At 36.1% G+C, this 24,230-nt stretch overlaps 1 protein-coding gene across 11 annotated transcripts in view; it reads right to left on the bottom strand.

The window, feature by feature from the left end:
• Positions 1-10,074: 10,074 nt before the first annotated feature.
• slc4a4a (solute carrier family 4 member 4a) overlaps positions 10,075-24,230 on the bottom strand; it is a 72,578-nt gene continuing 58,422 nt past the window's right edge. For 6 of the 11 annotated variants that reach the window (XM_088076373.1, XM_088076376.1, XM_088076377.1 and 3 more), the window contains 6 exons: positions 23,585-23,657; positions 22,415-22,483; positions 22,012-22,185; positions 19,753-19,914; positions 16,457-16,536; positions 10,075-12,425 (listed from right to left, as the gene is read on the bottom strand). In XM_088076373.1, coding sequence (XP_087932499.1) covers positions 12,317-12,425; positions 16,457-16,536; positions 19,753-19,914; positions 22,012-22,185; positions 22,415-22,483; positions 23,585-23,657 — 667 coding nt within the window. In that variant the 3' untranslated portion in view covers positions 10,075-12,316. Of the gene's footprint in view, positions 12,426-16,456; positions 16,537-17,451; positions 17,956-18,049; positions 18,144-19,752; positions 19,915-22,011; positions 22,186-22,414; positions 22,484-23,584; positions 23,658-24,230 lie in introns of those variants that run through there. The other 5 variants (XM_042487695.2, XM_042487697.2, XM_088076371.1 and 2 more) reach the window with 2 other exon arrangements.

Below are 24,230 nucleotides of genomic sequence, written 5' to 3'. Positions count from 1 at the left end.
ATTATGGTGTTTCTGACATTTTACACGCCATTATAGAATGGTTACAACCATTTCATACCAGTAATGCTGTTTTCATGTTTTTAAGACATGTCATTTTTGAATACTATAGCTGTTTTTCAGATATTTTTCAACATGCCATAATGGTATTTCTGACATTTGTGCCAGCATGAGCACATATTTTCAGCATTTTATGCTGTTTCAGCTGTTTTGACAGCCATGTCATTTTTGACATTTTGCGCATACTATAGTGGTGTTTTTGCATTTTCAACACCATATTATGGTGTTTCTGATCACCATTCTATGCTATGGCGTGTTATACGCTTATTTCATGCACAGCTGTTTTAAGACATGTCATTTTGACATTTTGCCATACTATAGCCAACATAACATGCCATATGGTGCAAAAACATCACCATAATATGCCATGTTGAAAATCCGAAAAGGTTTTATACTGTTTCAGCTGGCAAAAATGTCAAAAATTTTTGACATTTTGTCCATACTAAAAGCCTTGCTGTAAACTGCATAAAATAGCGTTTTTACAACATGGCATATGGTGGACAAAATTCACCATATGCCATGGTATGAAAAATGACAGCAAGGCTATAGTATGGCAAAAATGTCAATGACATGTTTTAAAAACAGCTGAAATAGCATGCTGCATGAAATAGCGCTGGTAGAATGGTGTAAAATGTCAAAAACACCATAATATGGCATGTTAACTACATTCTATGCCAGTATGGCAAAATGTCAAACAGCTATATGCAGTTTTAATGCTTTTGACATGTCATTTTTGAAACACCATGGCATAGCCTTGGTGTCATTTTTCAACACCATAGCATAGGTATGTTGAAAATGACATGAAAAGCAAGGCTATAGGTTACAGCAAAAAGTTTTATGACATGTCTTAAAACAGCTAAAACAGCATAAACTGCATGAAATAGCGCTTATCGCCAACATGGCATAGAATGGTGTAACAATGTACAGAAACACCATAATATGGCATGTTGAAAAAATGACCAAAAGCAAGGCTATAGTATGGCAAAAATGTCAAAAATGACATGTCCCAAAAACAGCTAAAAACAGCCTATGAACGCATGATAAACAGTTTGTACACGCCATGGCATAGAATGGTGCATGGACAAAATGCCAAAATTATGGCATGTTGAAAAATGGACCGAAAAAGCCATGGCTATAGTATGGCAAAATGTCAAAAATGACATGTCCCAAAAAAGAAACAGCTGTAAACAGCATAAACCAGCATTTTATGCCATACTATACATGCCATGGCTAGAATGGTAGAAAATTTTTGCCAAAACATGCCATAATATGGTGTTGAAAAATACACCATTCTATGAAAAGCAAGGCTATAGTATGGCAAATTTTATGTCAAAAAATGATGCTGTCTTAAAAACAGCTGAAAACAGTATAAAGCCTTGCATGAAATACAGCATTTGTAACAACATGGCATATTATGGTTGTAAAATGTCCAAAACACCATAATATGCCATGTTGAAAAATGACATAAAAGCAAGGCTATAGTATGGCAAAAATGTCAAAAAATGACTGTCTTAAAAACAGCTGAAAACCGCATAAAACTGACATTTTTGATACTATAGCCATAGAATTTTTCAACATGCCAAAACACAATATGGCATGTTGAAAAAAACATGAAAAGCAAGGCTATAGTATGGCAAAAATGTCAAAATGACATGTCTTAAAATAGCTAAGCAAAACAGCATAAACTGCTTAAAATAGCAGTTGTAACACGCCATGGCATAGACTGGTGTAAAAATGTACAAAAACAACATAAAATGGCATGTTGAAAAAATGACCCGAAAAGCAAGGCTATAGTATGGCAAAAATGTCAAAAAATGACATGTCCCAAAAAACAGCTGAAAACAGCAGTAAACCGCATAAAAAATAGCTGTATGTACACATGCCATGGCATAGAATGGTGCAAAACGGACAAAACACAAAATATGGCATGTTGAAAAATGACCAAAAGCAAGGCTATAGTATGGCAAAATGTCAAAAATGACATGTCCTAAAAACAACTGAAAACGCTTGTAAACTGCATAAACAGTTCTGCTGAACACCATGGCATAGAATGGTGCAAAAATCGACAAAAATGCCAAAATATGGCATGTTGAAAAATGACCAAAAGCAAGGCTATAGTATGGCAAAATGTCAAAATGACATGTCTTAAAACAGCTGAAAACAGCATAAAATGCATGAAATAGCGCATATGTAACACGCCATGGCATAGAATGGTGTAAAAATGTCCAAAAAACACCATAATAGGGCATGTTGAAAAAATGGACCGAAAAGCAAGGCTATACTATGGCAAAAATGTCAAAAAATGACATGTCCCAAAAACAGCTTAAAACGCCTGTAAACTGCATAAAATAGCGTGCTGTTACATGCCATGGCATAGAATGGTGCAAACGGACAAAATGCCAAAATATGGCATGTTGAAAAAAATGACCCGAAAAGCAAGGCTATAGTATGGCAAAATGTCAAAAATGACATGTCTTAGAAACAGCTGAAAACAGCATAAAACTGCATGAAATAGCGTTAACTAACACGCCATGGCATAGAATGGTGAAAAAATGTACATAAACACCATAATATGGCATGTTGAAAAAATGGCCCGAAAAGCAAGGCTATAGTATGGCAAAAATGTCAAAAAATGACATGTCCCAAAAACAGCTTAAAATGCCTGTAAACTGCATAAAAATAGCGTTTGATACAAAACCATGGCATAGCCTGGTTCAAAACGGACAAAATGCCAAAATATGGCATGTTGAAAAAATGAAAAAGCAAGGCTATAGTATGGCAAAAATGTCAAAAATGACATGTCTTAAAAACAGCTTGAAAACGCCTGTAAACCGCATAAAATAGCCTGCTGACACACACCATGGCATAGAATGGTGCAAAACGGACAAAATGCCAAAATATGGCATGTTGAAAAATGACCGAAAAGCAAGGCTATAGTATGGCAAAAATGTCAAAAATGACATGTCTTAAAAACAGCTGAAAACGCATAAAACTGCATAAAACAGCCTGCTGACACGCCATGGCATAGAATGGTGCAAAATGTACATAAATGCCAAAATATGGCATGTTGAAAAAATGACCCAAAAGCAAGGCTATAGTATGGCAAAATGTCAAAAATGACATGTCTTAAAACAACTAAAGCATAAAACTGCATAAAATAGCGTTCTGAAACAAACCATGGCATAGAATGGTGAAAAAATGTACATAAACACCATAATATGGCATGTTGAAAAAATGGCCCGAAAAGCAAGGCTATAGTATGGCAAAAATGTCAAAAAATGACATGTCTTAGAAACAGCTAAAAACAGCATAAAACCACATAATATAGCGTGCTGTAACACACCATGGCATAGAATGGTGTAAAAATGGCCAAAAACACCATAATATGGCATGTTGAAAAAATGACCCGAAAAGCAAGGCTATAGTATGGCAAAAATGTCAAAAAATGACATGTCCCAAAAAAAGCTGAAAACGCCTGTAAACCGCATAAAACAGCCTGCTGACACACGCCATGGCATAGAATGGTGCAAAAACGGACAAAAATGCCAAAATATGGCATGTTGAAAAAATGGACCGAAAAGCAAGGCTATAGTATGGCAAAAATGTCAAAAAATGACATGTCTTAAAAACAGCTGAAAACAGCATAAAACTGCATGAAATAGCGTACTAACACACGCCATGGCATAGAATGGTGTAAAAATGTCCAAAAACACCATAATATGGCATGTTGAAAAAATGACCCGAAAAGCAAGGCTATAGTATGGCAAAAATGTCAAAAAATGACATGTCCCAAAAACAGCTGAAAACAGCATAAAACTGCATGAAATAGCGTGCTGACACACACCATGGCATAGAATGGTGTAAAATGTACAAAATGCCAAAATATGGCATGTTGAAAAAATGACATGAAAGCAAGGCTATAGTATGGCAAAAATTAAAAATGACATGTCTTAGAAACAGCTAAAAACAGCATAAAACTGCATGAAATAGCGTGCTGTAACACGCCATGGCATAGAATGGTGAAAAAATGTACATAAACACCATAATATGGCATGTTGAAAAAATGGCCCGAAAAGCAAGGCTATAGTATGGCAAAAATGTCAAAAAATGACATGTCCCAAAAACAGCTTAAAACGCCTGTAAACTGCATAAAATAGCGTTCTGATACAAACCATGGCATAGCCTGGTGTAAAAATGTACAGAAACACCATAATATGGCATGTTGAAAAAATGACCCGAAAAGCAAGGCTATAGTATGGCAAAAATGTCAAAAAATGACATGTCCCAAAAACAGCTTAAAACGCCTGTAAACTGCATAAAATAGCGTTCTGATACAAACCATGGCATAGCCTGGTGCAAAAACGGACAAAAATGCCAAAATATGGCATGTTGAAAAAATTACCCGAAAAGCAAGGCTATAGTATGGCAAAAATGTCAAAAAATGACATGTCTTAGAAACAGCTAAAAACAGCATAAAACTGCATGAAATAGCGTGCTGTAACACGCCATGGCATAGAATGGTGAAAAAATGTACATAAACACCATAATATGGCATGTTGAAAAAATGGCCCGAAAAGCAAGGCTATAGTATGGCAAAATGTCAAAAAATGACATGTCCCAAAAACAGTTTAAAATGCCTGTAAACTGCATAAAATAGCGTTCTGATACAAACCATGGCATAGCCTGGTGCAAAAACGGACAAAAATGCCAAAATATGGCATGTTGAAAAAATGGCCCGAAAAGCAAGGCTATAGTATGGCAAAAATGTCAAAAAATGACATGTCTTAAAAACAGCTGAAAACGCCAGTAAACCGCATAAAACAGCGTTCTGACACACGCCATGGCATAGAATGGTGCAAAAACGGACAAAAACACCATAATATGGCATGTTGAAAAAATGACCCGAAAAGCAAGGCTATAGTATGGCAAAAATGTCAAAAAATGACATGTCCCAAAAACAGCTGAAAACAGCATAAAACTGCATGAAATAGCGTGCTGTAACACGCCATGGCATAGAATGGTGTAAAAATGTACAGAAACACCATAATATGGCATGTTGAAAAAATGACCCGAAAAGCAAGGCTATAGTATGGCAAAAATGTCAAAAAATGACATGTCCCAAAAAAAGCTGAAAACGCCTGTAAACCGCATAAAACAGCCTGCTGACACACGCCATGGCATAGAATGGTGCAAAAACGGACAAAAATGCCAAAATATGGCATGTTGAAAAAATGGCCCGAAAAGCAAGGCTATAGTATGGCAAAAATGTCAAAAAATGACATGTCCCAAAAACAGCTTAAAACGCCTGTAAACTGCATAAAATAGCGTTCTGATACAAACCATGGCATAGCCTGGTGCAAAAACGGACAAAAATGCCAAAATATGGCATGTTGAAAAAATGGCCCGAAAAGCAAGGCTATAGTATGGCAAAAATGTCAAAAAATGACATGTCTTAAAAACAGCTGAAAACAGCATAAAACCGCATAAAACAGCCTGCTGACACACGCCATGGCATAGAATGGTGCAAAAACGGACAAAAATGCCAAAATATGGCATGTTGAAAAAATGACCCGAAAAGCAAGGCTATAGTATGGTAAAAATGTCAAAGAATGACATGTCTTAAAAACAGCTGAAAACAGCATAAAACTGCATGAAATAGCGTACTAACACACGCCATGGCATAGAATGGTGTAAAAATGTCCAAAAACACCATAATATGGCATGTTGAAAAAATTACCCGAAAAGCAAGGCTATAGTATGGCAAAAATGTCAAAAAATGACATGTCTTAGAAACAGCTAAAAACAGCATAAAACTGCATGAAATAGCGTGCTGTAACACGCCATGGCATAGAATGGTGAAAAAATGTACATAAACACCATAATATGGCATGTTGAAAAAATGGCCCGAAAAGCAAGGCTATAGTATGGCAAAAATGTCAAAAAATGACATGTCCCAAAAACAGCTTAAAACGCCTGTAAACTGCATAAAATAGCGTTCTGATACAAACCATGGCATAGCCTGGTGCAAAAACGGACAAAAATGCCAAAATATGGCATGTTGAAAAAATGGCCCGAAAAGCAAGGCTATACTATGGCAAAAATGTCAAAAAATGACATGTCTTAAAAACAGCTAAAAACAGCATAAAACTGCATGAAATAGCGTGCTGTAACACGCCATGGCATAGAATGGTGAAAAAATGTACATAAACACCATAATATGGCATGTTGAAAAAATGGCCCGAAAAGCAAGGCTATAGTATGGCAAAAATGTCAAAAAATGACATGTCCCAAAAACAGCTTAAAATGCCTGTAAACTGCATAAAATAGCGTTCTGATACAAACCATGGCATAGCCTGGTGCAAAAACGGACAAAAATGCCAAAATATGGCATGTTGAAAAAATGGCCCGAAAAGCAAGGCTATAGTATGGCAAAAATGTCAAAAAATGACATGTCTTAAAAACAGCGGAAAACGCCTGTAAACCGCACAAAACAGCCTGCTGACACACGCCACGGCATAGAATGGTGCAAAAACGGACAAAAATGCCAAAATATGGCATGTTGAAAAAATGGACCGAAAAGCAAGGCTATAGTATGGCAAAAATGTCAAAAAATGACATGTCCCAAAAACAGCTGAAAACAGCATAAAACTGCATGAAATAGCGTGCTGTAACACGCCATGGCATAGAATGGTGTAAAAATGTACAGAAACACCATAATATGGCATGTTGAAAAAATGACACGAAAAGCAAGGCTATAGTATGGCAAAAATGTCAAAAAATGACATGTCACAAAAAAAGCTGAAAACGCCTGTAAACCGCATAAAACAGCCTGCTGACACACGCCATGGCATAGAATGGTGCAAAAACGGACAAAAATGCCAAAATATGGCATGTTGAAAAAATGGACCGAAAAGCAAGGCTATAGTATGGCAAAAATGTCAAAAAATGACATGTCCCAAAAACAGCTTAAAACGCCTGTAAACTGCATAAAATAGCGTTCTGATACAAACCATGGCATAGCCTGGTGCAAAAACGGACAAAAATGCCAAAATATGGCATGTTGAAAAAATGACCCGAAAAGCAAGGCTATAGTATGGCAAAAATGTCAAAAAATGACATGTCTTAGGAACAGCTAAAAACAGCATAAAACTGCTTAAATTAGCGTGCTGACACACGCCATGGCATAGAATGGTGTAAAAATGTACAGAAACACCATAATATGGCATGTTGAAAAAATGACCCGAAAAGCAAGGCTATAGTATGGCAAAAATGTCAAAAAATGACATGTCTTAAAAACAGCTGAAAACAGCATAAAACTGCATGAAATAGCGTACTAACACACGCCATGGCATAGAATGGTGTAAAAATGTCCAAAAACACCATAATATGGCATGTTGAAAAAATGACCCGAAAAGCAAGGCTATAGTATGGCAAAAATGTCAAAAAATGACATGTCCCAAAAACAGCTTAAAACGCCTGTAAACTGCATGAAATAGCGTTCTGATACAAACCATGGCATTGCCTGGTGCAAAAATGGACAAAAATGCCAAAATATGGCATGTTGAAAACGGTCACTTCCCAGATCTCATGACCGTAGGTGAAGACTGGAACATAGATGGACTAGTAAATCGAGAGCTTCGCCCTCCGGCTCAGCTCCTTCTTCACCACCAAAGTCCAGAGCAACTCCTGCATCACTGCAGATGCTGCACCAAACCGTCTGTCCATCTCCTGCTCCGTTCTACCGTCACTTGTGAACAAGACCCCGAGATACTTAAACTCCTTCGCTTGGGGCAGCAACTCACTCCCCACTCAGGGGGAACAGTCCACGGTTTTCCGGCAGAGAACCACGGCCTCAGATTTGGAGGTGCTGACTCTCATCCGCTCAACCGCTTCACGCTCGGCTGCAAACAGCCCCCGTTTATGCTGGAGGTCGCAGTGTGATGGATCCAACAGAACAACATCAGTTCTGATGTCCCCAAACCGGACCCTTTGCTCCCCACGGCTGCATTTGGAGAGCCTGTCCATGAAAATCACAAACAGGATCGGAGACAAGGGACAACCCTGGGGACGTGTTTGACCTCACACGAGTGTGCTGACACAGCTCCCACTTTGGTTATACAGGGACCGAATGGCTCGCAGGAGCTCGGCACCCTGTACTCCCGCGGTAGCCCCCACAGGACTCCCCGAGGGACGCGGTCGTAGGCCTTCTCCAAGTCCACAAAGCACGTGTAGACCGGATGAGCAAAGTCCCACGACCAGGAGCAGCCTCACGAGGGTGAAGAGCTGATCCACCGTCCCACGGCCCGGACGGAACCCACATTGTTCCTCCTGAATCCGAGGTTCGACAATCGGATGTAGCCTCCGTGGGAGGCCACCCCCCCTCCACAGGCACCATAACCGACCACCACGCAACACTCAACAGGCACGTCAACCAAGACAGCCCTACAGCGGCCAGAGCCCTCAGCATCTCAGGGCGAGTCTCATCCACACCAGACGTCTTGCCACCAAGGAGCTTTTTGACTACCTCAGCGACCTCTGCCAGGGATACGGATGAAGGTTCCCCATAGTCTTCAGGGACCCTGCCTCCGTGCAATACTACAGTATGGCAAAAATGTGAAAATCCAAAAAAAGCTGAAAACGTAAAAACAGAATGTCCACACACGCCATGGCATAGAGTGTTGCAAATACGGCAATAAACACCAAAATATGGCATGTCAGAATGACCCAAAAAGCAATACCATGTTTATGGCAAAAATGCCAAAAAAATGACATTTCCTAAAACCAGCTGAATACCACAAAAAGTAGCATGGTGACACGCGCCGTGGCATAGGATGTTCCAAAAACACCATGTCGAAAAAAACAGCTGAAAACCACATTTAACCACATAAAACCGCAAACAATAGCACGCATTATGGTGTTTTGGGCCAGTTTGAAACATGCGATGCCATGGCGTGTGTCGGCATGCTACTTTACGTAGTTTTATGTGGTTTTCAGTTGTTTTCTTGACATGTCATTTTTTAACATTTTTGCCATACTATAGCCTTGGTTTTTGGGTTATTTTTTCAACATACCATATTATGGTGTTTTAGGCTGTTTTTTACACCATTCTATGCCATGGCGTGTGTCAGCACGCTATTTTATGCAGTTTTCAGCTGTTTTTAACTGTTTTTCAGACATGCCATTTTTTGACATTTTTGCCATACTATAGCCTTGCTTTTCGGGTCAATTTTTCAACATGCCGTATTTTGGCGTTTCTGGTCGTTTTTGCAGCATTCTATGCCATGGCGTGTTTCAGCACAATATTTCATGCAGTTTTATGCTGTTTTTAAACAATGACATTTTTGCCATACTATCGCCTTGCTTTTTGGGTCATTTTTCGACATGCCATATTATGGTGTTTTTGGCTGTTTTTGGCTGCAACATTCTATGCCATGGCGTGTGTCAGCATGCTATTTGATAAGGGGTTTTTTTGACATTTTTCAAGACGCCATAGTACAGGATGTTGCAAAAACGGCCAAAACACCATAATATAGCATGTCGAAAAATGACCCAAAAAGCAATACTATAATATGGCTAAAAATGAAAAAATATGACATTTCCAAAAACAGCTGTAAACTACATAAAATGGCATGCCGAGACACGTCATAGCATAGGATGCTGCAAAAACTGCCAAACACAATAATATAAAAAATGACCAAAAATGCAAAATATGTCAAAATATGACGTCCAGAAAACAGCTGAAAACCACATTAAACCACAAAAATTAACATGCATTATGGTGTTTTTGGCTGTTTTTGCGACATCCTATGCAGTGACGTGTCTCGGCACGCTATTTTATGTGGTTTTCAGCTGTTTTTTGGACATGTCATATTTTGACATTTTTGGTCATTATTTTGTACATGACATATTATGGTGTTTTCGGCAGCTTTTGCAACATGCTATGCTATGGCACGCTATTTCATGCAGGTCTCAGCTGTTTCTGTTTTGTCTCCGCTCAGACTGATTAGAAGCACAGCATTACTGTTCGATAATTCTGTTTATTTTCAATATACATTTCATTTGAAAAATATAAATTCTAAAATAAACCATTTCACCTGTTCCTAAAAAGTCACAAAATGTTAATCAAAACAATGTATCAGCATTTAATCTGTCTGCTAAAATTAACATCATTAACAAGTTTTCCATTTGATGTTGTAGATTTTTGTTGAACATGCTGACACACAGTACGATAATTTATACTAACAACTCACCTCATACAATATGTCCCAGACACTGAATCACACTTTCCCCCACTTTGTTGCTGTTGATGGCTACAAACACTGATGTGGATCTCAGATACTCCAGCTGATGAACTGAAACAAACTGACAAAAACAAATTTAACACAATGAACTGCGATGGTAAAAAGTTGTTACATTTTGGTTTGAGCCGACGTGCCTTTTATGTATGTGATTTACTGAGGAGGACGGCGGCTCTTTCATCGCACGGTTTAATTTTAGATCTATAGTGGTGACAGAAAGACTTCCACTAGGACTTTAACATCCATGTGAGAAAGTGCATCAGTGTGTCCTTTAAAGATAAAGTGGGGATACTGTTATGATGAACAGTGCTTTAGAAATACTGGCCAATAAAATTCAAGTTGTTGGATCTGACGAGGTTGATTTTTTTTCCTTTATGTGACTGTAGACTCACTGGCCACTATTTAAGAAATACACTGACTATTTTAAACATCTTCTGACTCATTTTAGCAGACAAGTACAAAAAAATGTGGATGTTTTGTTTGAAGGATAAGTTTGGATTTTTACAAGTCTTAATTTAGTTACTTTTTTTTAGCCGTAATCATTTCTCTTCTCCATACTGACTCTTAAAAATTGTCTTTTTTACCTGACTACACTGAGTAAAAAAAAAAACAAAAAAAGAGGAGGACTAATGTTATAGTCCTGAGCAAAAATGTATTTTAGATTTAGTCGAAGCTCATGAAGCTTCAGCGACAAATCAAGTAGGTATCCTTTAGAGAACCAAATGCAGTTGTTTTGTCTCATTAAGCAAATAGTTGTGAAAAAAATCCAAACCCATCCTTTCATACATGAACAAAAAAAAACATGATCGCATTTTCACATCAGATCATTCCAACAGCAGCTGTGACAACAAGAAATAAACCTGCTGCATGGAGCTTACGTTTGATTCCCTTCTCATAATCCCTAGTCACATTGTTACCATAATAAGTCTGGAACAATCTCTTATAAGCCACTTCGGTAAAGGAGTTTGTGCAGCACAAGCGATTTATATGATATACATATCTAGTTAGACTTTAAGTTTGGCTGAGGAAATTTGAATGATTATGTACTGCTGAGCTGTTTTCTACCCACAAACAAAAAAAAAATAAGAAAAAGTTTCCAACATGCAAACAAAATAATCATTAAAAAACAAAAAGAAATTATTTAATTTAAAAGAGTAACAAAAGCTTTGAAGCTAAAACTTGAAAGAAAGATTCCGAAAAATTAGGAAGGTGGAGCAATCAAAACTGCATCAAAAAGTGATAATAAAAATATTTACCTCATCTGCACATACAAATGTGCATTGTTAATTTTATGTTAATTAGTTTAATCTAGTTGCACGTATTTCCTTCAGGAGCTATAATACAGTAAATCTCTTGAATCGTTTCAACTCTACAAGACAGAGAGAAAATATCAAAACCCCATGCTGCATCAAAAATCAACATGTTACATTTGTTCATAATAAGCTTTTAATCTAAAACAAGAGGTAGAGCTATAAAAAAAACAAACAAAAAAAACATAATTTTCCTGCTACAGGAAAATGTTAATGGAGTATTCTGATGATCCCGATTTATATAAAAATTCAGAAATATGATATTTATATATATTGATATAAAAAGAGCGGGGGGGGAGGGGTTCATGCGCACTCAGAGATAGCTGCAGCGTTTACTGTTGATATGTGGGAAAAGTTGCATAGAGGAGGAGTAGTAATGAGTTACAATTATCCATTTACTGTGGAGCTGTGAGGGAGCTACCAAAAGGAAATTGTGAGGAAAGAAATGTTTTTTAAATGGCTTCATTATTAGAAAAGTAGAGTTCTCTCAAATTTCCTGGGCGTGTTCCCCTTTTCTCTGTACGACACACTCAGAACAAACTCTTGCAAAAGTGAAGGGGAATTTTGGGTTCAAAAGAATATTGTCTTATAAAGGAGAGTAAAAGTTATCTTGCAGGTGCTGCAGGAGGCGTCTGTCAGGGGTTTGGTGCTCTACAGAGACGTTTCAGATCCTCTGCTCCTCCAGTAGAAAGTATTTTCATCGTCTGGGTCCATGTCTATTCTAATCTGAGGCACAGACTTCAGTGGAGTCATCTCGGGGCTGAAGCACAAACATAAATATTGTTAGGACGCATATCAGGAATGTCATAGCAATGTATGTCCTTAAAGATGCCCAAAAAATGTCATAGAATAGCATGTCATCCAAAATATATGTCATCTGAAATAAAAATAAAATAAAACTCATTTTAAAGTATATTGTCTGAAATGGCATAAAAAGTCATGGCTATATTGTCCAAAATATTTTTAAAAAGTCATAGTATAATATGTCATCCAAAATAGCATAACATTTCTTAGAATAGTATGTCGTCCGAAACAGCATAAAAAAGTCATTCTGTAGTATTATGTCCAAAATGGCATAAAAATGCTATATTTTTGAATATCTCTCAAAATAATAAAAAAGTCATAGTACAGTATGTTGTCCAAAATAGCATAAAATCTCTTAGTATAGTATGTAGTATGTATAAAACAGCAAAAAACAGCTGCAGTATAGTGTGTCATCCAAAACAGCAAAAAAAGTCAAAGTATATTATGTCTTTTTTCCCCTCTCTCTTTTTTTTCTTCCTCTTCTTCTCGCTTTCTCTCCCTCGGAGCGTTTTGATATCCATTCATTTAAATACCTGATTACTTATTTTAGTATATCATCCCAGAAATTGTATTTGACTACATAGTTTACTATTACATACTATGTCGTGGAAAATGTCACATGAATGGCATAGTCCAGTATGTTGCCCAAAATAGCGCAGTCACAGTAGCAAATCAAAAATGGCCATAGAACGCATAGTAGTTATGTTGTCAAAAACACAAAATAATTGTAATACTGTAGTAGGTTGCACAAAAATTCCCCCTAAAATGTCATAACAGTATTTTGTCAAAACTTCTATATAAATGTATTAATACAGTAGGTCGTTAAAAAAAATCTTCTGAAAAATGTTACAGTATATTACATCATAAAAAAATTGCCATAAAATGTCACTGTTTAGTATTTTGGGTTAGGGGGTCAAAAATGACCAAAAAATCTCATGGTATAGGGTGCTATAAATCGAATGACATTAAATGAGTTAAATTAAAGAAATACTTTGTGTAAGCGAGGTCATTTCAGAGAGGGGCTGTTCCTTTTCTGTCTGTCTGCAAATGCAGATGATAAATGTTCATATTAAGGCGTTACACAGACATAAATCATTTCTATCAGTTTTGGTCTCTGAAAGCAGAAGTGCAACCAGAGATGGAGGTTTCATCTGATCTCAAAGCAATCTGGCATCAGTCTTAGTGGGGAGAGGATTAGTTTTCGAGGCCGGAGGGGGGCAGAGTAATGTCATCACTATTAGATTCATGTTCGGTGTAACAGACAATGACAGACTCGGCCCGGATCATACAGGACATGCTATACTATCACTTTTTTTACACACTGTCTGATGACAAACTGTCGTCATTTCTGACATTTTCATGATTTTTTTTAACTTACTATACTATGACTTTTTTATGACATATTATAGTATGACTTTATTAATGATAAACTATACAATAATGTTTTGACATACTACATTGAGTTTTTTATATTTTCTTTTAACATACTATACTTTGACTTTTTATGACATACTACACCATTACCTTTTTATGTTTTTTTTTTTTAACATACTATCCTATGACTTGTTATGACATACTTTTTTAAGATTTAAAAAGACATACTTTTTTTATTTTTTTGACATACTTTTATAGTTTTTTATGACATACTATTCTGAAACTATGACTTTTATGGCATGATTTTTGTGACATACTATCATACTGTAATTCTATGAGGTTTTTGAAATACTATATTACTATACTATATATTTTTTTAACTTTACACACAATCCTATGACTTTCTTATGATGTACTATAAAATGACTTCCTTCTGAATATTTTTTTACAACATACTTTGTTTTTCTGATATTTATGACATACTATGACTTTTTAATGTCATACTATACTATAACTTGTATGACATTTTTTACATGACTTTTCAGTGACATAATGTGCTTTGAGTCTTTTTATGATTCCTGTTTGATAACATATTATTCTAAAGATCCTTAATTTTTTTGAGATTCTGACTCTTTTTTGACAGAATTAACTATGACTTATTTTATGACAGTCTTTACTGTGACTTTAAAAAAAAAATACCATTCTAGAGTATGAATCTTTCAATGCTGTATGATACTATTCAATTTTAAGACATACCATAAAATATCTCAAATTGACATTTATATCACATGATACACTAAGAAATTTTAATGAAGTTTGGATGAAACATAATATAGTAGAAGTTTTATGACATACTATACTTTGACTTTTTAATAATTTTTTTTTTACATGTTTTAGTTTGTTTTGGGTTTTTTTTTATCACATACTATATTGACTATTTTATGATTTTTTATGACATACTATATACTCTGTGACCTTTTACCTACATTTTAATCATATGCTATTTTATGACAATTTACAAAATTTGTCAAAACATACTACACCATCATTTTTATGACTTCAGTGTATTATTTAATGCCATACAATACAATGACTTTTCATATGACATGCCATACCATGACTTTTTTGTTGATTTTTTTGACATACTATACCATGACTTTTTCATAGTGTACTATACTATTACTCTTTTCGTGACATGTTATTGTATGACTATTTATGACTTATGTCTGAGGTTTCTTAAGCAACATCAAAGTAAGAATCGGCTTTATCGGCCGAGAATATAAAGACACACTACAAATATGTTTTTCATTGCTCTCAATGTACTTACGCAGAAAGAGACATAACAGCTAAGAACAAGGACATCAAAGCTGGACAAATGAAGGTAGGGAACAGGCATATAATAAAAAGCTTTTTTTTAATAAAAGTATTTATATAAATTGTAAACAAATTATTCAAGTCAGACATTTTCTCAATTTATCTACAATTCCTGCCAGGAGTTGAGATTGGCTGAGAGTTTATTTTTATTTTTATTCTTTCAACAGCATGGAGCCAATTAAAGCTGAGTACTTATGTTAGGGAAGTGGCTGACTCAAAGAAGTTGTATGAAAGAAAACTATGTCCTCATAAACTGCAATACCATCACTGAAATATGTTTTGAGTCACCGGCCATTTGAACAAAAGCCAATCCGTCAGCGTGATGTCAACAGCTGAAGACCAATTATTAAAAAACAAACAAATCTTTTGTGTTGTTTGTTGGCATCACAGATGTGCTGTGATCACAGCTGCGTTTTCACACATTGTCCCAAAAAACTAATCCTCTTTCGTCAGCACTGTAGAGCAGATGGGATAATACAGGACCACACCAGTGGATCCTGGTCATCATGAGAGGCTGAGGGCATGATGGAGAAACATAATCTCTTCTTGAGCATCATAATCATCGCTCTCAATATTTGCACGAAAAAGGCTTGTTCTGCCTCTTCAAGACTGATTGTGTCCTCTAAAGCTCATATCAGTGAAGCACCATGTGCATTTAACACGAACAACCACTCGTGATCTAGTGACGGTGATGAGGTCTGAAAGATCGGGCTCCTTTTGAAACATTATTATCACTAATTCTTACTGTTCACTCACTGAAATCTCGATGAAATTTAAATCTGCAATAAATCTAAAATCTATTGCGTCTTCATCAGGTGGACACAAACACAACTCCAAAGCATCATGTTTCTCCATAACTGCTGGTGCTCAAAGGGTGATGATATGCCAATTTCGTATTCATAATTTGTTTATGCGGCCAAGTGGCCAAAAAAATAATTTACTTTACATTTGAGGTCCAGAGGGACGTCTGAGCTAAAATATGTTGTCTCTGCTACCCACTGAAAACATACAGTTGAGCCATAGGTAAAGTAATTATCCAAGCTGACCTTTAAAGTTCAGACTATCATTACAGGTTAGCTAGCTCGCTCGCCTTCTGACCTTTCGAGACCTTTGATGCCACAGTCATCAAAGAATGAATTCAAAAGAAAATATGTTCCAGTTATATTTAGTTTTGTTTCCTCTTTCACAGTTTATGTGGCCTGTTAGGTGAGTTAAACACACCCATCACACACATCTCACCTGGACAGGTAGTTGGCCTGGTAGTAGCGAAGCTGCTCAGCACGATGTGTGTCGTTCAAGGAATGACGGGGACTTCTCTCCTGTGGAGGGAAACAAATAGCCGTTAGCATGTGGATTTACCCAAAATAATGTTTGGTCTGACAGTTTGAGAAATCTGCAGCTAAATGGGTGTGGATGGACTGACGACCTGCAAACTCATGAACAGACTTTATTGGATTACCTACTTGAAAAAAAAATAACTTTAGTTTTTTACAACATCTATTTAGTAAATAAGTAAATGATGATTAAGAAGTGCTGACACCTGAAAACCTGTTGTGTTGGGGAGTAACTGAACACAAGTAACTAAATTATGTATTTAAATTAGTTCAAAGTTTTAGTAACTATATTCAGTTACTATTACAATTGGTGGTATTCAGTTACTGTCTTTAAAAAAATGATTATTTAGAGGGATTGTCTTATTAGTTTGGTTTTATTTCTTCTATCACAACAGTCCTAACTCAGTTAATCAAACGTATCAGTTTGACAGAATTGTTTTATATTGGAAATTTCCGACTGCGAGTGATGCAGCGCTGCCGTTTTGAGTCGAGTTTTTGTCGGATGTCGGTTTGTTTACAAAAAGTGTGTGCAGTGCACCTGACACACCACAGTGGCAGAGGAGACGTACAGCCAGTAACATTCAGTAATCTGTGGTGGAATAAGTTTTAAAAGTTTTTTTGAGTTTTTATTCTTCCTTTTTTACTGTTTGTTTTTTTAAATATTATTTATTTATTTTTGTTTTCTAAAATGTACACACACACACACACACACACACACACACACACACACATATAATTATTATTATACATAGTACACCTCCCAACACTGGTTGTTAGTAGAAGGCATGATTATTTTTATACAGCTTCTCATGCTGTAGACAAATAGAAACTGTATTTAGACTAAATCTGTTAAAAATGAATAAAACTTTATCTGAGGATATTATTGTCATTATTACTTACTGGTGGTAGATCATTCTCTGTAGTTTCTGGGTGATAATTTAATGTTTTCACTTAATTGTGCATTAATTAGGTAGATTAGAAGCCAGGGGATTAATGTTGTGTTTATTTTAAAAGTTAAGTTATTTAGCCAACATAATTACATATTTAATGGTAAAAGTTAGATGTAAGTGTGCTAACTGTCAGTGATGCGGGCCCTTTTAGGTAAAGCTGTATTTGTTTTTAATGTCTACAATAAAATTAATGAAATGAACAATGAATATTTTAAAGCAGGTAGCGTGAAATTTTAAACTGAAGAAAAAAAGGTTAGGTCAAGCAAGCAAGAATTAAAAGACAATTCAAGAAAAAAAGTTAAGAAGGACAACAAAGTGAGTTAATTTCATGCTGTTTTGGACCGAAGTGAAGGATAAAGAAAGAGACAGGCAGGGAAAAGGTTAAAGTCATGCAGTGAGTTGAAGACAAATAGGCCACATCAACTCTTAGTAACAGAGGAAGTCTTCAGAGACACTGAATGAGGAAGCAGAGCAGAAAAAAAAGTCAGTCAGGATCCAGAGGAAGAGGTGCTTTCCTCCGGTGCTGCAGGCGGTTTGCGTCTACTCACTGTCAGAGGCCTTATCACCTAAGAAAGGCTCCTGCTCCATCATGTCCATGGGGATTTTAATGCTGGGAACTTTCTCATTGTAAGGATAGTCAGACTGTTGGAGAGAGGAAACACACATCCTGAGATGGGACCTCTGGATGTCGGTGAATTTACATCAGCACACACATTCCCTCATGCTGCTGGTTACAAAACAGCTGCTGGTGAAGCATCTCAAATCTCTGGGACCATTTTAGACTTTCCTGTTTCCCAGTGCTGAAAGACACAATGCAACATGCCACTGACAAATTTCTGGTGCTGCTGGAAAATCAGTTATTGGATAAACCTTTCTGCCTGTCTGCAAGAATCAAAGGGCAAGAGCTTCTTTCAGGAGCATCCATACTTAAATCTGATAATACTTTAACTCTTTGATGTCCAGCTTCAGTAGGGGTCAGCTTGTGAGAGGAGTCATCTCAACTAGACTGTATAACATAGTTGTAATGAAAATTAAAAAATTAAAACATGTCATAACCTAGTATGTCATAACATTTCAAAAAAAGTATAGTATAGAGTAGAGTCATAGTATGATATGTCAAAAATTAAATAAACACCAACAACAAAACCATCACAGTATAGTAAGTAAAAAAAAAGGGTCACAGTATAGTAAGTCTTAAAAAAAAACACACGTCAAAAAACTCAGCACAGTATGCCATAAAAGAGTCATTATATGGTATGTCAAAAAATTCATAAAAGTCATAGCTTATTATTTGTAAAAAATTGCAGAAAAGGTCATGATATAGTATATCATAAAAATGTTGTAGTATAGTATGATATAAAAAATAGTATAGTACATCATACAAAAAGTGATAGTATAGCATGTGAAAAAAAATCATAGCCCATCATAAAAAAAGTAAAAATGTTATAGTACAGTATGTTATAATTTTGAAAAAATGAATATCATTTGTCACAAAAGAATAGTATACTATGTCAAAAAATATTTAAAAAAAAAACACACTATGGTGCAGTAAGTAAAAAACATCAGTTAAGGCTCAAAGCATCATCAAAAAATGTTAAAAAGTCATAGTATAGTATGTCATAAAAAGTCAAAGTATTTTTTAAGTATCTTAAAAAAGTTACACTATAGTCTGCCTTTCAAAAAGTAAAAATAAACAAAAGACAGTATTGTATGCCATGAAAAGGTCATAGTAACACAGTCTTTAAAAGTACAAGAAACTGAAAGAGTTTCTACTGAAAATCTGTAAAATTTAACTTCTAGTTGTCAAACAAAAATCTGCAGGATGTTTACAGTTCCTGCTCAGGAGTCATGAGTAATCAATGAAAAGGATGGTGGCACTTGCACCTTTTACCTATAATATCCCTCTAAGATTTCTGCATCTTTTTTACGACTGTGGCACATCTCAAACCTTCTTATTCTGACTGATTGGGGAAACTAAGAAACATCAACTGAAAACAACGGAAAGACATCTCTTAAAAGTAAACAGACGCCTGTAGAGCTGGACGGCCAGTAGATAAATACTCAAATGGTGCATGCTGCTGAAAAGGAAGAGTGGGAGGGAGGGCTGCAGGTTGTTGGTGAGGCTGACAGACTTGTCAATGGGCTGTCATGTAAAAAAAGATTATAAAAACTCAAAAGAAAAAAAACGTTATCTATTAACTTGTTGCACTTAAGTGTACCACGCTGAGACTGTTAAATTCAAAACACTCACGTCTTCAGCGTCGCTGTCGATGCTGCCTCGTTTTTTCTTTTTCTTCTTCTCGTCCTCTTTCTTCTTCTTGTCCTTCTCTGGGATGACGTCGTCCAGGAAGCTGAGGTCATGCTGGGAGATCATGTAGTCCATCGCTTTTCTGACAGCCACCAGAGCGAGGATCTAAAAGCAGAAACGAGAGGCTCAGAGTGAAGTGTCGATCATAATTAGATCATCAGCACTATCAATACGCAACTTTATGCACTTTTTATGAGTGGGCTGATATTAGAGTATAAAGTGAATTAATAAATACTTTGATGCACAACTTTATGAATACATTTTTTTTTAGAGACACACAATAATGTAAGTACATCATCTGTATCGGCCAATATTGGCTTTAACATGAAACATCGGAATCGGCCAATGATTTCTGCCAATATCACAAAACGATTTGTGAAGTGAACAAGTTGAATTATTTTTCTTATTTTGCACAATGAATGAATATTACATACACAGGAAAGCTTTTTACTTTACGTCTCCATCTGCCGGTGGGCCATAATTACATGTGTGTTCATGCATAATATAATGTTAATTCCACTACAGAAGAGACTTGATCACAAAAATTTTGCAGGAATAACGTGAATATATCGATATAGTTAATGTGCAAAATATCCAATTTCCTGCATTCCTTATAATTTAAAATCTTCCATTGTGCAACAGCCAATACCAAGAGCTGGTTATTGGTAGTTTCAAGCCCTTTAATGATGCACACTTGAATTTAGAGAAAAAAATATTAAAAATGCCAAAAATTTAAAATACTGTGTAATTATGAATATTTTTTATAATAGTATATATTTAGGTAGCTTAAATAGCATGTAATAAATGAGGTTACATCTTATTGCATCAATCTTGATAATCACAAATAATATTGGTAATCTTTCAATCCAAGTCAGTTATTCTTTGACTGTCACTTCCTGCATAAAAACAATAACTACAACACAAAGTAACAAGTACCACAAACTGCAAAATAAAGTCTTGGGCGCTGCATTATTGACCTTGAATCATAATTATGTAAAATGAGGCCATGAGTCAGTCTGATGACATCCAGCTGACTGGATCCAATGAGCTGCTTTTATCTCTGATCGCTCCATTTTTACCCTCGTCCTTTAAAAGACAAGTTAATTAATAATCTATTGTTGTAGTTGCAGACTACACAAAATACAGAATTTGGAAATGAATAAAAGCACGAAGTCCAAACATTTTTGGAGCTTTTTCAGCCTCAATTAAACAGATATGCACCTGTGATCATGCCCAAAATTCAACACCAAAGTCACATTTTAACAACTGAATCCACATGTAAAATGAATAAACCACTTTAGATTAATTTCCTGTATCTGTGTCACGTGGGTTTGGCTACTGCCCCGCCTATTAGCAGCGAGTTTATTCATTCCAATGGGAAAAGTGAACATGAGTACAAGTAAATACAGACACTAAAATGGCATTTTTCAGGAGACCGTTAGAGACGTGTCTCTGACTCAGCAGCCCGCTCTTGTAAAACCTGGCAACACAGAATCTCTTCGCTCTGTGGTGCTAAACTCTGTCGGTCTGTTTCAATGTAGTGCTGCTGAGTTAATGTCACTTTCCAACCAGATAAACAGAAATTTGAATAAACTTACATATTAAACTATGAATCAAAAGTTTAAATGAAATAAAACTTTTTTTTTCTACAGTAAAACTACTATTATGATTATGATATCAGATATTAAAGTCGGAGAGGCAAAATAAAATATTATATTGGTACTTTATGTATTGTTGTATTGTTCTGAATCATCCATGACATTTACAACATTTCCAAATGGCGTGGGGAGATAATCAGGAGAGCAGGCCGCACTATTAAGGAGACTGGCTGTGTAAACGATTTTGTACCATTGGTGCAGCTTGTAGTTGATTATCTTTTTTTATAGAGTATCTTTAAATAAACTCCCACTGCTCATGAAAGCAATTAGATGCAACCCAAAGTCCCTAAAAAATCCTCAGTGAGCACAAAACCTTCTGATTGTTCCAACTTGTGACAGGCATTTTTTCATTATCCTGTACATTTCACAGACATCACTATTATCATTCAAACACAAAATAAATGAATAGAATAATCAGTGAGGCGCTTTTAACGGCATAAAATCTTGTGATCTTAAAAGACACACATAAACACAAAATATAAAGCAAATTCACAAGTCTTGAAATAATTTATATTTGTTGAATCCTAATACAGATGTCTCTTACCATGACGGGGAATATGATGGCAGCCACAGTGGACTTGAGGATCCAGAGCAGAGCCAAGCAGAGGACCTGGATGAAGGTGAAGAGGTGGACTTTCCTGAGGGGGACGTGTCGCAGGTAAACCAGGTCGGGCTGATGCTTCGCTGGCATCAGAAGCAGCTTGAGACGATCCATAAACTGCAGACAGATACAAGTACAGGTACACATGACAAGGTGCACTGCAGGAATAAATATATCAGAGTAACAGCCGGTCTCTGGCTTGTTTCTTTGATTTTCAGAGGTTCCTCTTTAGAAAGAAGGCTTAAATAGTAACATGAGGTGTCAGTTAGAGCATATTAAGTTTTGTTTGTTTTACACTCTCATCTACTTATTTTATTTTACAATAACAAAAAAAAGTGACATTTACCTGCACTCCATTGAGAGAGGCGACCCCCATGTACAGGAAGACTCCATACAGCACAGGCATGGGGATAAACTGGGTAAAACAAAGAGGAAAAGCAGAATATTTTAATGTTAATGTGAACAAGAAAACGCAAATCAGCCAGCTCAGTTTTCAACAACAAGCTGCTCCAAGAATATTTATTTAGAAGCTCTTAGTATCACCTTTATAACTTCGAAACATGAATGATGTTAAAACGTTTATAGAACATATGTTGTCAGTTTCTGCAGATGTACAGTTAACATTTTCTTTTGCATTTCACCTCAGCACCAAACACAATGGATCAAATGTGTCTTTCAGCAGCTGGAGATGGAGGTTAATGAGTCTGCGATAATCCAAAATTTACACTGTTTCACTGGAAGTATATTTATACTCAGATGTTGTTCTCCTCGGAGCTGTTCACACATGGACTTTAGTGTGATTCAGAGGTTTGTGGACTGACTGATACAGAATAACAGCTTGTTTATGTTTTTTTTTTCTTTTTTTTGACAGTTCGTAACGGAGCATCCAAAAAATACACCTAATAGTGACAGTATGAGGAAGCTAATCAGCTTTTTGAATTTGATTTTGTGCCTTCTGGCCAATCAAAACACTATTATTACTCTGTTATATAGTACACCGGTGTCACTACAGTTAATTCATTTTGAAGTATGTCCAAATTTGAGAAGTGCTTTTATTGATGGATGTTGATTAAGGGGAAACTCTGCAGGTTAAACTGTGTGTGGCAGCAGCAAAAGTACGCTCTGGGCTTCAAGAGTGTGGTGCAACTGAGGGATATACATATATATCAGGACAAATTAATGAATGTGTGGACAACCCTGACTAGTTTGAAAGAAGACATGGTATGGAAGCAAAACAGCCAAAAATCTCAAAATTGATCAGTGCATGAATAAACTGTGTTTACATGCAGTTTCTCCTATTAAAGTCTTAAAACATCCCGACAGTTTGCATTCTAATACTTAAAGCATTTAAAGTTAGTCTTGGATTAAACCTTTAAATTAGCTTTAGCACAGTCTGATGACATTTAAAATGTTTTGGTGTTTGTTTCCAACAACAACGGTAGCTCAGTCATCTTGACAAGATAAAACTTATGCAGAAAAAAAAACAAAAAACAAGAAAACATCTGAGATTAATTACCTTTAAAATCGGAGACATAAAAACAGACAGTCCTGTCAGGATGAACACACACACACCAGTGACCCTCTGCTCTCTGTGAAAAAAGAGGGAGGACAGAAATCAAATGTCTGTTTGTTAAAATTTCATGATTTGAACTTTACTTGTGCCTCTGTAATAATAAAGCCAAGAAAAGCCTGAGGAGTGGTGTTGGTCACTTGAGTATATTAATTTACCAAATCTCATTTTAGTTTAGCCAAAACAAAGAAAAACCCAAACATTTGTGTGAAGTTCAAAGTTGGTGTAGATGTAACAAGAGTTTGTTTGTTCAGCTTACAGCTGACACATCAGGAGGCTCTGGAGGAGTTACCAAGCAGACACAAAAACAAACTCCGATAAAAACAGGAAGGAAATCTCAAAGTGTTTGTACCGTCTAATAATGAACACAAAACCTGGCACATGTACAAATACATAATAATGATTTGATGCTCAGTAATGCGTGTCAGAGAGAAATTCAAAAACTCAAGGGGATGAAAAGAAGAGAGGATTTGGTATTTTCTGAGTGTTTCTCTAAAATACAATGAATACAGGAGATGAATACAGTATTTAATTTAATGGAAGTGTGTTAAAACATAAGAGAAAGAGAAACAACATTTTAGGAGTCAGGATT

This window comes from Plectropomus leopardus, chromosome 4, assembly GCF_026936395.1.
Source record: "Plectropomus leopardus strain MGB_pleo_1.0 chromosome 4, ASM2693639v1, whole genome shotgun sequence".
Lineage (NCBI taxonomy): Eukaryota > Metazoa > Chordata > Actinopteri > Perciformes > Serranidae > Plectropomus > Plectropomus leopardus.
Note: the sequence above shows the minus strand (reverse complement) of the source record. Positions and strands in the feature narration are given on the sequence as shown.